The following is a 14,797-nucleotide window of genomic DNA, read 5'->3' on the forward strand; positions in this document are numbered from 1 at the left end:
CCAACACAACAGCCATCAGCGATTCTGGGATCACCTACAGGTCTTCATGGAATGAGAAACATGCGAAATCAGTCCCCTCTATCTCCTAAGGCCAATCTTCTTTGTCTGGAAAAATCCATCCACGTTTGACCTGGAGGATATGTCCCCAGTAATGCTGCTGACTCAGGATACCCATTTGGGAAAATACTCCTGTTTCTGATCAAATCAACATTCGGGGGCCAGTTGTTAAGTGGGTCAGACTGTACATCACTCAAGAATAATTCAGCACCAGCAGACACTACAGAGACACTGCTGCACCACTGACAAACACCCACAGAGAGACAAGTAGAGAAAGCGACTCACAGATCCTGAATGTGCCCACATGAGAGACAATCACTACACACAAACACACAGCTCCCACTGATACCCGGCACCACACACACCAGAAACACAACGATCAAGGGAAGTCAGAGACATCATTATTAGCGAGAGTAACACATCATAGCCAGCCCTCAGAGTCAAAGAAACATCTCAGACCACATCCAACACCCAGAGACCTGCTCAGCCACATCAGAAGTAGTAAACAGGACTTGTCCTTCATGGTAGCAGGTTTATTTCAATACAACCAGCAGCAGCGTCAACACAGCAGCAACAGCCCATTCAATCCTCATGCTGAGAAGAAAAGGCGAAAACTAACGCTAGACCCACCTGTTCCTGAGGTGCGGCTGAAGAATTCTGCAGATCTGATCCACAGCATGCGAGAGACCAGCAGGAGACAGGCTGCTCCAGAACACATGGCCGTCACTGGAGGGGAAAGATGGCACATAGCTGTGGGTGGGACCTGCCTAAGGGAGAGAGTAACAGGAGCACAGGCTGAGGAGTGTCAGAATCGACCTGCCTAAGGGAAATAGAAACAGGAGCACAGATCAACCTGCCTAGGGGAGAAGGAAACAAGCACAGATCAACCTGCCTAGGGGAGATGGAAACAAGCTCACATCAACCTGCCTAGGGGAGATGGAAACACGCTCAAATCAACCGGCCTAGGGGAGATGGAAACAAGCTCACAGCAACCTGCCTAGGGGAAATGGAAACAAGCTCACAGCAACCTGCCTGTGGGAGATGGAAACAAGCTCACAGCAACCTGCCTAGGGGAGATGGAAGCAAGCTCACATCAACCTGCCTAGGGGAGACGGAAACAAGCTCACAGCAACCGGCCTAGGAAGATGGAAACAAGCTCACAGATCAACCTGCCTAGGGGAGATGGCAACAAGCTCTCATCAACCTGCCTAGGGGAGAAGGAAACAAGCTCACAGCAACCTGCCTAAGGGAGATGGCAACAAGCTCTCATCAACCTGCCTAGGGGAGAAGGAAACAAGCTCACAGCAACCTGCCTAGGGGAGATGGAAACAAGCTCACAGCAACCGGCCTAGGGGAGATGGAAACAAGCTCACAGCAACCGGCCTAGGGGAGATGGAAACAAGCTCACAGCAACCGGCCTAGGGGAGATGGAAACAAGCTCACATCAACCGGCCTAGGGGAGATGGAAACAAGCTCACATCAACCGGCCTAGGGGAGATGGAAACAAGCTCTCATCAACCTGCCTAGGGGAGAAGGAAACAAGCTCACAGCAACCTGCCTAGGGGAGATAAAACAAGCTCACAGCAACCTGCCTAGGGGAGATAAAACAAGCTCACAGCAACCTGCCTAGGGGAGATGGAAACAAGCTCTCATCAACCAGCCTAGGGAAGATGGAAACAAGCTCACATCAACCGGCCTAGGGGAAATGGAAACAAGCTCTCATCAACCTGCCTTCATCAACCTGCCTAGGGGAGAAGGAAACAAGCTCACAGCAACCTGCCTAGGGGAGAAGGAAACAAGCTCACAGCAACCTGCCTAGGGGAGATGGAAACAAGCTCACATCAACCGGCCTAGGGGAGATGGAAACAAGCTCACAGCAACCTGCCTAGGGGAGATGGAAACAAGCTCACAGCAACCTGCCTAGGGGAGAAGGAAACAAGCTCACAGCAACCTGCCTAGGGGAGATAAAACAAGCTCACAGCAACCTGCCTAGGGGAGATAAAACAAGCTCACAGCAACCTGCCTAGGGGAGATGGAAGCAAGCTCACGGCAACCTGCCTAGAGGAGACGGAAACGAACTCACAGCAACCTGCCTAGGGGAGATGGAAACGAGCTCACAGCAACCTGCCTAGGGGAGATGGAAGCAAGCTCACAGCAACCTGCCTAGGGGAGATGGAAGCAAGCTCACAGCAACCTGCCTACGGGAGATGGAAACAAGCTCACAGCAACCTGCCTAGAGGAGACGGCAACAAGCTCACAGCAACCTGCCTAGAGGAGACGGCAACAAGCTCACAGCAACCTGCCTAGGGGAGACGGCAACAAGCTCACAGCAACCTGCCTACGGGAGATGGAAACAAGCTCACATCAACCTGCCTAGGGGAGACGGCAACAAGCACAGATCAACCTGCCTAGGGGAGATGAAAACAAGCTCACAGCAACCTGCCTAGGGAAGATGGAAACAAGCTCTCATCAACCTGCCTAGGGGAGACGGCAACAAGCACAGATCAACCTGCCTGGGGGAGATGAAAACAAGCACAGATCAACCTGCCTAGGGGAGACGGCAACAAGCTCACAGCAACCTGCCTAGGGGAGATGGAAACAAGCACAGATCAACCTGCCTAGGGGAGACGGCAACAAGCTCACAGCAACCTGCCTAGGGGAGACGGCAACAAGCTCACAGCAACCTGCCTAGGGGAGAAGGAAACAAGCACAGATAAACCTGCCTAGGGAAGATGGAAACAAGCTCACATCAACCTGCCTAGGGGAGATGGAAAAAAGCTCACATCAACCTGCCTAGGGGAGAAGGAAACAAGCTCTCATCAACCAGCCTAGGGGAGATGGAAACAAGCACAGATCAACCTGCCTAGGGGAGATGGAAACAAGCTCACATCAACCTGCCTAGGGGAGATGGAAACAAGATCACATCAACCAGCCTAGGGGAGATGGAAACAAGCTCACAGCAACCTGCCTAGGGGAGATGGAAACAAGCTCACAGATCAACCTGCCTAGGGGAGATGGAAACAAGCTCACAGATCAACCTGCCTAGAGGAGACGGCAACAAGCTCACAGCAACCTGCGTAGAGGAGACGGCAACAAGCTCACAGCAACCTGCCTAGGGGAGACGGCAACAAGCTCACAGCAACCTGCCTACGGGAGATGGAAACAAGCTCACATCAACCTGCCTAGGGGAGACGGCAACAAGCACAGATCAACCTGCCTAGGGGAGATGAAAACAAGCTCACAGCAACCTGCCTAGGGAAGATGGAAACAAGCTCTCATCAACCTGCCTAGGGGAGACGGCAACAAGCACAGATCAACCTGCCTGGGGGAGAGGAAAACAAGCACAGATCAACCAGCCTAGGGGAGACGGCAACAAGCTCACAGCAACCTGCCTAGGGGAGATGGAAACAAGCACAGATCAACCTGCCTAGGGGAGACGGCAACAAGCTCACAGCAACCTGCCTAGGGGAGATGGAAACAAGCTCACAGCAACCTGCCTAGGGGAGACGGCAACAAGCTCACAGCAACCTGCCTAGGGGAGACGGCAACAAGCTCACAGCAACCTGCCTAGGGGGGACGGCAACAAGCTCACAGCAACCTGCCTAGGGGAGACGGAAACAAGCACAGATCAACCTGCCTAGGGGAGATGGAAACAAGCTCTCATCAACCTGCCTAGGGGAGATGGAAAAAAGCTCACATCAACCTGCCTAGGGGAGAAGGAAACAAGCTCTCATCAACCAGCCTAGGGGAGATGGAAACAAGCACAGATAAACCTGCCTAGGGAAGATGGAAACAAGCTCACATCAACCTGCCTAGGGGAGATGGAAAAAAGCTCACATCAACCTGCCTAGGGGAGAAGGAAACAAGCTCTCATCAACCAGCCTAGGGGAGATGGAAGCAAGCACAGATCAACCTGCCTAGGGGAGATGGAAACAAGCTCACATCAACCAGCCTAGGGGAGATGGAAACAAGCTCACAGCAACCTGCCTAGGGGAGATGGAAACAAGCTCACAGATCAACCTGCCTAGGGGAGATGGAAACAAGCTCACAGATCAACCTGCCTAGGGGAGATGGAAAGAAGCTCATAGCAACCTGCCTAGGGAAGATGGAAACAAGCTCACAGCAACCTGCCTAGGGAAGATGGAAAGAAGCTCACAGCAACCAGCTTAGGGAAGATGGAAACAAGCTCTCATCAACCAGCCTAGGGGAGATGGAAGCAAGCTCACATCAACCTGCCTAGGGGAGATGGAAAAAAGCTCACATCAACCTGCCTAGGGGAGAAGGAAACAAGCTCTCATCAACCAGCCTAGGGGAGATGGAAACAAGCACAGAACAACCTGCCTAGGGGAGATGGAAACAAGCTCACATCAACCTGCCTAGGGGAGATGGAAACAAGATCACATCAACCAGCCTAGGGGAGATGGAAACAAGCTCACAGCAACCTGCCTAGGGGAGATGGAAACAAGCTCACAGATCAACCTGCCTAGGGGAGATGGAAACAAGCTCACAGATCAACCTGCCTAGAGAAGACGGCAACAAGCTCACAGCAACCTGCCTAGAGGAGACGGCAACAAGCTCACAGCAACCTGCCTAGGGGAGACGGCAACAAGCTCACAGCAACCTGCCTACGGGAGATGGAAACAAGCTCACATCAACCTGCCTAGGGGAGACGGCAACAAGCACAGATCAACCTGCCTAGGGGAGATGAAAACAAGCTCACAGCAACCTGCCTAGGGAAGATGGAAACAAGCTCTCATCAACCTGCCTAGGGGAGACGGCAACAAGCACAGATCAACCTGCCTGGGGGAGATGAAAACAAGCACAGATCAACCTGCCTAGGGGAGACGGCAACAAGCTCACAGCAACCTGCCTAGGGGAGATGGAAACAAGCACAGATCAACCTGCCTAGGGGAGACGGCAACAAGCTCACAGCAACCTGCCTAGGGGAGATGGAAACAAGCTCACAGCAACCTGCCTAGGGGAGACGGCAACAAGCTCACAGCAACCTGCCTAGGGGAGACGGCAACAAGCTCACAGCAACCTGCCTAGGGGAGACGGCAACAAGCTCACATCAACCAGCCTAGGGGAGACGGAAACAAGCACAGATCAACCTGCCTAGGGGAGATGGAAACAAGCTCTCATCAACCTGCCTAGGGGAGATGGAAAAAAGCTCACATCAACCTGCCTAGGGGAGAAGGAAACAAGCTCTCATCAACCAGCCTAGGGGAGATGGAAACAAGCACAGATGAACCTGCCTAGGGAAGATGGAAACAAGCTCACATCAACCTGCCTAGGGGAGATGGAAAAAAGCTCACATCAACCTGCCTAGGGGAGAAGGAAACAAGCTCTCATCAACCAGCCTAGGGGAGATGGAAGCAAGCACAGATCAACCTGCCTAGGGGAGATGGAAACAAGCTCACATCAACCTGCCTAGGGGAGATGGAAACAAGATCACATCAACCAGCCTAGGGGAGATGGAAACAAGCTCACAGATCAACCTGCCTAGGGGAGATGGAAACAAGCTCACAGATCAACCTGCCTAGGGGAGATGGAAAGAAGCTCATAGCAACCTGCCTAGGGAAGATGGAAACAAGCTCACAGCAACCTGCCTAGGGAAGATGGAAAGAAGCTCACAGCAACCAGCCTAGGGAAGATGGAAACAAGCACAGATCAACCTGCCTAGGGGAGATGGAAACAAGCTCTCATCAACCAGCCTAGGGGAGATGGAAGCAAGCTCACATCAACCTGCCTAGGGGAGATGGAAACAAGCTCACAGCAACCTGCCTAAGGGAGATGGCAACAAGCTCTCACCAACCTGCCTAGGGAAGATGGAAACAAGCTCTCATCAACCTGCCTAGGGGAGATGGAAACAAGCACACAGGCTGAGGGTCAGAATCGACCTGCCTAAGAGATGGAAACAGGAGCAAGAAGGTCAGAATCAATGTTGTTGAGTAATGATCAGAACTCTTTGACAGTGTCCATTTTACATAAATACAGATGTCTCCAGGTCTCAATTACAGACTGTTACACAGCTCACACCCCTCACCCTTACAAATGAAGGAATACTGGGTCTATTCAATGGGGTATGGATAAGATGTCGCTCTAACTGTTGGACCCGGCCTCGTGGCGTGGTCCTTAACCCCCTGGATTGTGCCCGTTCCCCGCCCCGGCCGTCACGGGCCACCCGTCTGAACTGCACCAAGGCCCTTCACCCGGAGCTGCACGTGGTTGCATACTCCTCGTGGCTCCGCCATCTTGTTGGCATCCACGTCACACCGTGCACCAGCCGGCGCGACCCCGCTCAACCCGGCCTCGACCCCAGCGAAGCCCCGACATCGAGGCACCACGAACTGGCCAGGGGGTGCCGCAGGAACCATTCATCGCCCCCGGCGGAGGACAGTATCGATGGGACCCCCAACTGTCCTCCCCTCTCGAGGTGTGATCGCCCTGCAACTCCCATGGGCCTGGCGCCTCTCCTGCTGGGCGTCTGGCCGCCTCCACCCGGCCACTCCGCCCCCTCGGGCGCATAGGTCCGGACATCAAAGGGCTCCAGACCTATATCTGGGGCGACCCCACCACAGCTCGGCAGTTGTATCCCGGAGTCGAGAGCCCTGCTGATTGAATCGCGGCTGACCCTACGGAGAAGAACTCTTGTCGGAACCATCACGAGCCCTGCTGACTGCGTCGCGGCTCCTTCTTGTGAACCCTTTCTGAACCACCTGGAACATCGGAGCCCTGCTGACGCTGTCGCGGCCCAACCTCGCTGAAACCTTCCTCGGAGCCCTGCTGACGACGTCGCGGCTCGAGCTGAGCAGAAACCATCTTGAGAGCCCTGCTGATTGAATCGCGGCTCTCCACGAACTGTACGCCAGAGCCCTGCTGACGCCGTCGCGGCTCGACCCATCCGAGATCCGGAGGTCCTCCAGCTTGAGGATAAGAACTGGGCCCCAGGTACCCTCGTACCGCACTCCTGCCAAAGACTGTCCCGCTACCCCTACCCTTCCAAAGAGACGCTGAGACTTTTGGTGGATCCCTCGATCCCTTCGTGTAAATATTGACCTCGTAACCTTTTTATTGCTGATAAAGAATTGCTTGTCACCAGACAACCTCCTTGAGTCCTGTGTGGTGGTGTTACTGTGCTAGTACGTGATAGGAGAAGGATCTCTCAGGAGACTTCTCGGCAGCGCTCGGCTACTTCGTGCAGTGAGAGGGCCCCCCCCCCTTGGTGGTCTCACCGACTCCTCGGGGTCCGCCTTCCAACATTTGGTGGCCAGCGACGGGATCCGAGCCGAACGCAGTACGTACCAGCCAGTACCCACTAGCTACCCATCCAAACGAATAGCATCATGAGCAGCCAGGAAAACAACGCGACAATGGAGTTCCAGCCCGAACGGCTGGAAGAATATACGCACAAAGAATTAAAACAGTTCTGCAAAGACAAAGGCATTGCAACCACCAGCCTAGGTACCAAAGAAGAGATGCAGAAAGCTCTGAGGGCATGGTTGGAGGCCGGGGCAGGCCCCTCCCAGGAAGAAGGGCCCTTGCCCCTGACGGAGACCACAGCAACCGCACTGACTCCGGCAACCGGAGGAAGAAAGAGCCTAGAAACCGGCCTCTCCGAAGAAGAAATACGAGAGCGGGAAAAGGTCCGGAGCCACGAGCTAGAGCTCGCCCGACTGCGGCTGGACGGCGAACTCCAGCTGGCAGAAAAGAAACTGGCCCTCGAGCAGCTACGCCTTCAAGAAGAGATAGAAGAGAAGAGACGACACTGGGAGTTGGAGGAAAAGAAACTAACTCTTGAGCACGAGCGCAGTCTCAAGGAGCTCGAGATCAAGGCCAAGAACGGAGGGACCGACACCCCCAGTACTAGAGACACTCTACCGCCTCCCGAGGCCAAGGTACATATCCCGAAGGAGGTCGTCAAGGAGTATTACAAGAATGACGACATCCAACAATGGTTCAAGGCCTACGAGGTGGCCATGACCTCCCATCGGGTGCCCCGAAAAGACTGGGGCGCAGGCCTGTGGGGGCGATTCCTGAGTGAAGGGCGGGACACGCTGCTCCAGCTACCGGAGGAGGTGATGACCTCCTACGATCACATGAAGGAGGCCCTGCTCACCCGCTACGGGCTAACAGCGGAAATGTACCGCCAGCGGTTCAGAGACTGCAAGAAAATCCCGGGTACCACATGGGTGGAATATGTGGACTTTTTCAGTCGGGCCCTAGAAGGGTGGATCAAAGGAAGCAAAGTAACCACCTACGGGCAGCTGGTCGACCTCATCGTGTGGGAACATCTTTCCAACAATTGCTTCGTGGAACTGAGACAGCACCTCCTCGACAGCAAAATGACCGACCCGCGAAAACTTGCCGTTGAGGCCGATCGATGGGTCAACTCCCGGGTCCCCCGGAGCTCAATGGGGGAGTACCAGAGGAACCCCAACGGACCCCCACGCCAGCGCGGTGGGGGGGAGGGCCGAACAGGAACCGAGACCCTCCCGCTGGGGCCCCCAGGAGCCCCCCTCGAGGGCCACCGCAGCCACATCTCTCCCTGAGCCTAGCTCGAAGGGTGGGCCCGGCCCGACCCGGACCACGGCCACCAGTGACCTGCTATGGCTGCCAACAAACCGGACACTTTGCCAGCGACCCGGCCTGCCCTCTGAACCGAAGAAACGGGGCCGGCGGGCCCCCGCCCCGGCAGCTGACAGCCGCCGCCTTGGGGGGAGGAGAAGAGGAAGAGGAGGCCCTAGACCGAGAGAACACTGAGTGGGAGCCGGCAGCCATGTCCCTGGTCTGCCTGGGTAGCCGAGAGATGGTACCCTGCACCCCCATCCCAACCAACACCCAGAAGTACCGGCAGCAGGTCACGGTCAACGGACAACGGGCCGAAGCCCTTCGCGACACAGGCGCCAGTATCACCGCTGTCCGCTGCCACCTGGTGACCCCTGAACAGATTCTACCGAATGTGCTGTGCCCCGTACGGACGGCCGACAACAGTGAAAGCCTATGCCAGATGGCCCTGGTCCCCTTCGAGTGGGGAGGGGTGACGGGCCTGCTGAAGGTGACAGTGCGCGACGACGCCCCGGTCGACTGCCTCCTGGGGAACGACTTGGAAAGTTCCCCCTGGGCTCAAGTAGAGCGACGAGAGCACCTCCGAATGTTGGGACTGGCTGATTGGGCCTGCGCCATCACCCGGTCCATGACCGCCCAGGCCCCCCGCGCATCCTCGACCTCCGGGACCGCCCAACCCGAGGGGCTCACACCCCCTCCCACCAGCAGCGAGGAGGAGGCGGACACCGACCCTGGGCCCAGCGAATCCTCCCCCGAAGAGATGGCTTCTCCGAGCGCCCTACCAGAGCTGACGCAATGGCAACACGAAGGGGGCCCCACCCGAGAGCAGTTCCAGCAAGAGCAACAGTCCTGTCCCTCTCTCGAAGGGGTCCGACAACAGGCGACCGCGCAAGCCAACGGTGACCAGACCGGCACCCACTGGATCTACTGGGCCGAGGGCCTGTTGTACAGTGAACAGAAAGTAGCAGAACTCGGGGCCAGCCGCGTGTTGGTGGTCCCCCTCCGCTTCCGGGAGTTCCTTCTCAACCTGGCCCATGATGTGCCCCTCGCCGGACACTTGGGGCAAGACAAAACGTACAGTCGTCTGGTGACCCACTTCTACTGGCCCCGGATGCGGAGAGATGTGGACAACCACTGCCGGTCCTGCCAGACCTGCCAAGCCAGCGGAAAGACGGGGGGTCGGGTCAAGGCCCCCCTCCAGCCCTTTCCCGCCGTCAGCACCCCGTTCGAACGGGTCGGAATCGACATTGTGGGACCCCTGGACCCCCAAACCGCCCTGGGCCACCGCTTCATCCTGGTCCTCGTGGACCACGCCACCAGGTACCCGGAGGCGGTCCCGCTAAGAACTATAACGGCCCCTGTGGTAGGCCGGGCCTTGATGGGGATCTTCTCCCGAGTGGGATTCCCCAGCGAAGTGGTGAGCGACCGCGGCACGAACTTTATCTCCAGGTACATGCGGTCCCTGTGGCAACAGTGCGGGGTCACATACAAGTTCACGACCCCCTATCACCCTCAGGGGAACGGACTGGTTGAGCGGTTCAACCGAACATTAAAAGGGATGATCCAGGGCCTGGAAGAACCCCTCAGGCGGAAATGGGATGTCCTGCTGCCCTGCCTCCTGTTTGCCTATCGGGAGGTCCCGCAGAAGTCCCTGGGGTTCAGCCCGTTTGAACTATTGTATGGACACCCGGTCCGCGGACCGCTCAGCCTGGTCAAGGAGGGCTGGGAGATGAAGCCCCGAGGCGCCCCTCCTGACGTCTACCGATACCTCCTGACCCTCCGAAACCAGACCAGCAAGTTCCGAGCCATGGCCGAAGCCAACCTCGAGGCCAGCCAGGAGGACATGAAGCGGTGGTACGATCGCAACACCTCTACTGTAGAATTCGAGCCAGGTCAGAAAGTATGGGTCATGGCCCCGGTCGAACCCGGCGCCCTCCAGGACAAGTGGACCGGGCCCTTCAAGGTGGTGGAGAAGAAAAGTCCCGTCACCTACCTGGTCGATCTGGAGTCCCCCCGGAACCCCCTCCGGGTCCTACATGCTAACAGGCTAAAACCCCACTTCGCCCGGACCGAACTGAGCCTGCTGCTGGCGACCGACGAGGGGGGCGAGGACGACTCCGAGCCCTTGCCCGACCTCTTGCAATCCGACATTCACGATGGATCGATCGAAGGGGTCCAACTCGCCTCGTCCCTGACCCCGGAACAGCGCAACGACTGCCAGCAATTACTGCGGGACTACGCAGCCCTCTTCTCTCTCACCCCGGGGGTGATCCACTGGTGCGTCCACGACGTCGACACCGGGGAGAGCCCCCCCCATACGACACAGAGCCTACCGGGTGCCTGACCGAGTGCGGGCCTGCATCCAGGCCGAAGTAGCGAAGATGCTGGCCCTGGGGGTCATCGAGCCTTCCGACAGCCCGTGGGCCAGCCCTGTCGTCCTGGTGCCCAAGGCCGCAGCTCCCGGTCACCCCCCGGAGTTGCGATTCTGCGTGGACTACCGAGCCCTGAATGCAGTAACCAAGACAGACGCACACCCGATACCCCGGGCCGACGAACTCATCGACCGCCTAGGGGCCGCTCGCTACTTGAGCACGCTGGACCTCACCGCCGGGTACTGGCAAATCCAGCTCACCCCCGGCGCCCAAGAAAGATCCGCCTTTTCGACTCCGGATGGGCATTACCACTTTCGGGTGATGCCCTTCGGAATGAAGAACGCCCCGGCCACCTTCCAAAGACTGGTGAACAAGGTTTTGGCCGGGCTTGAGGCCTTCAGCGCGGCCTACTTAGATGACATTGCCGTGTACAGCAACCACTGGGCCGAGCACCTCCTCCACCTGAAGGCCGTCCTGGCCGCCCTCCAGCGGGCCGGGCTCACAATCAAGGCCAGCAAATGTCAAATCGGCCACGGATCCGTGACCTGCCTGGGCCATCAAGTGGGGAGCGGGCAGGTGGCCCCCCTCCAAGCGAAGATAGATGCCATCCAGACCTGGGAACCCCCCACTACCCAGACCGCTGTCCGGGCCTTCCTGGGACTCACCGGATACTACCGACGGTTTATCCGGGACTATGGGAGCATTGTTGGCCCCCTCACAGAGTTAACGTCCAAAAAGCAGCCCAAGAAGGTACACTGGACACCCCGCTGCCAAACAGCCTTCGACACCCTAAAAACAGCCATGTGTACTGCTCCGGTGCTGCAGGCCCCGGACTACCAGAAGGAGTTCGTGGTACAGACGGACGCCTCCGAGTATGGGATCGGGGCCGTCCTCTCCCAAGCCGACGAAAAGGGGCTCGACCGACCAGTGGCCTTCATCAGCCGACGACTACTGCCCCGAGAGCAACGCTGGAGCACTATTGAGCGCGAGGCCTTCGCTGTGGTGTGGGCCCTCAAGAAGCTCCGGCCCTACCTCTTTGGCGCCCACTTCCGGGTCCAGACCGACCACCGGCCCTTGCAATGGTTAATGCGAATGCGGGGCGAGAACCCCAAGCTGCTGCGATGGTCCATCTCGCTACAAGGGATGGACTTTGACGTCGAACACCGGCCCGGCAATGACCACGCCAACGCCGACGGCCTGGCCCGCTTCTTCCGCCTTGACGAGGAGAATCCCCAAGGAGATGGGTGACTCTCCATGCCTTCGGCTGGGGGGGACGCCTGTTGGACCCGGCCTCGTGGCGTGGTCCTTAACCCCCTGGATTGTGCCCGTTCCCCGCCCCGGCCGTCACGGGCCACCCGTCTGAACTGCACCAAGGCCCTTCACCCGGAGCTGCACGTGGTCGCATACTCCTCGTGGCTCCGCCATCTTGTTGGCATCCACGTCACACCGTGCACCAGCCGGCGCGACCCCGCTCAACCCGGCCTCGACCCCAGCGAAGCCCCGACATCGAGGCACCACGAACTGGCCAGGGGGTGCCGCAGGAACCATTCATCGCCCCCGGCGGAGGACAGTATCGATGGGACCCCCAACTGTCCTCCCCTCTCGAGGTGTGATCGCCCTGCAACTCCCATGGGCCTGGCGCCTCTCCTGCTGGGCGTCTGGCCGCCTCCACCCGGCCACTCCGCCCCCTCGGGCGCATAGGTCCGGACATCAAAGGGCTCCAGACCTATATCTGGGGCGACCCCACCACAGCTCGGCAGTTGTATCCCGGAGTCGAGAGCCCTGCTGATTGAATCGCGGCTGACCCTACGGAGAAGAACTCTTGTCGGAACCATCACGAGCCCTGCTGACTGCGTCGCGGCTCCTTCTTGTGAACCCTTTCTGAACCACCTGGAACATCGGAGCCCTGCTGACGCTGTTGCGGCCCAACCTCGCTGAAACCTTCCTCGGAGCCCTGCTGACGACGTCGCGGCTCGAGCTGAGCAGAAACCATCTTGAGAGCCCTGCTGATTGAATCGCGGCTCTCCACGAACTGTACGCCAGAGCCCTGCTGACGCCGTCGTGGCTCGACCCATCCGAGATCCGGAGGTCCTCCAGCTTGAGGATAAGAACTGGGCCCCAGGTACCCTCGTACCGCACTCCTGCCAAAGACTGTCCCGCTACCCCTACCCTTCCAAAGAGACGCTGAGACTTTTGGTGGATCCCTCGATCCCTTCGTGTAAATATTGACCTCGTAACCTTTTTATTGCTGATAAAGAATTGCTTGTCACCAGACAACCTCCTTGAGTCCTGTGTGGTGGTGTTACTGTGCTAGTACGTGATAGGAGAAGGATCTCTCAGGAGACTTCTCGGCAGCGCTCGGCTACTTCGTGCAGTGAGAGGGCCCCCCCCTTGGTGGTCTCACCGACTCCTCGGGGTCCGCCTTCCAACACTAACCTTTTATGTCACGCCCCACCCTTCAGAATGAATGAATACTGGGTCTATCTACTGGGGTAGGGATGGGACGTTACTCTAACCTTGTATCTCACGTATCTCCACCCTTCACAATTAATGAATACTGGGTCTATCTACGGTCACCTGTCACAGTGCGGCACTGTCTCCCCGACCCCCCCCGACCCCCCCCACTCACCAGGGTAGCACTGTCCCCGCCTGTCACACGGCCGCCTGGTCGCGCACGGCAGCGTAGTCTCACACGGCGCACGGCAGCCTTCTCTCACCAAACATTGTCTCACCTGGTACAGCGTTGTGTTGTTTGTGTCTGCCAGGTACCCGAAACATGGTTCTTCCCCCTCTCGGCCAACAATCTTCTTCACTTTAAAGTAGATATCTGGGCATCTGAAAGAGAATAGAAACATCTGCACCTAGCAGGATCCTCGGCTTCCATTTATTGGCGCGACACGCGGACATCTCTCTGCTCAGCGCTGGCTCACACACCCCACCTACCTGGAATCAGCTTCGGGGTTCCCCTCTAGATACGCAGGCTGGTCACGCGTGGGAACACACAGAACATCCCCAACCTGTACAGCCCTGAAAGAGGGAGGGTAGCAGTCAATGGCAGGCGTCTGAAGAAGAGAAGGCCACATTCCTACCATCCTATTCTCACTCCATCACATCGAAGGCTCCGTCCAAGACGGCTAATGCCATCTCTGGAACAAACATGCATTTCCAGAATCTTACAAGGGGGCTGGCTGCATAGGGCTGAGGCCAAACATCAAAGTCGTATAAAGAGATTGAGTGGATTCAGAGACCTTGTGCCCACAGCAGTTGCCTACCAGGAACAGGAAGAGAATTTATTTTATTTATTTATTTGTTCTGCATTTATAGAGCGCCTGGTTACACCAACTGGTGTGTCCCCGCGCTATTTGCTCTATCTAACAACTTGGGAAATCTGCACATCTGAATATGGGAAGCCAAAACTAATACAGTTTAAAAAGCCATGTTTTTAATTTTTTGCGAAAGAGGCTCTCTGATGGTTCCTCACGGGGGAACAGGAGTAGGGCGTTCCAGCAGTTCACTGTCAGGAAGCCAAAAGAGCGCACACCCATTCGGCTTTTTTTTATCCTGGGGACTTTCACCATGCGAGTCCCGGTGGATCTCAGCTGCCGCTCTGGATTGTAGGGTGCCTGCCATTGAGCCGGTTACTACACAGCACATTGTTGCTGAGGACAGAGATCTCCATTGCTGTATCTCTCCACAGCTTGGACTGTAACATATTAGTATATTGAAGCAATACCTTGGCGCATTGAAATGTGGCCCATCTGCACCACAGTCTAACTACCCAACAGCCGATCCAGGCAAGG

General features: G+C 57.1%; 1 protein-coding gene across 1 annotated transcript in view; it reads right to left on the reverse strand.

Annotated features, from left to right (window-relative positions):
* PEX6 (peroxisomal biogenesis factor 6) overlaps positions 1-14,797 on the reverse strand; it is a 216,075-nt gene that overhangs the window by 149,445 nt on the left and 51,833 nt on the right. Inside the window, exons 3-5 of the mRNA XM_085610116.1 lie at positions 13,941-14,024; positions 13,730-13,832; positions 688-824 (exon numbers count right to left, since the gene is read on the reverse strand). Of these exons, the coding sequence (XP_085466242.1) occupies positions 688-824; positions 13,730-13,832; positions 13,941-14,024 (324 nt within the window). The remainder of the gene's footprint in view (positions 1-687; positions 825-13,729; positions 13,833-13,940; positions 14,025-14,797) is intronic.

This window comes from Triturus cristatus, chromosome 6 (assembly GCF_964204655.1).
Source record: "Triturus cristatus chromosome 6, aTriCri1.1, whole genome shotgun sequence".
Classification (NCBI taxonomy): Eukaryota; Metazoa; Chordata; class Amphibia; order Caudata; family Salamandridae; genus Triturus; species Triturus cristatus.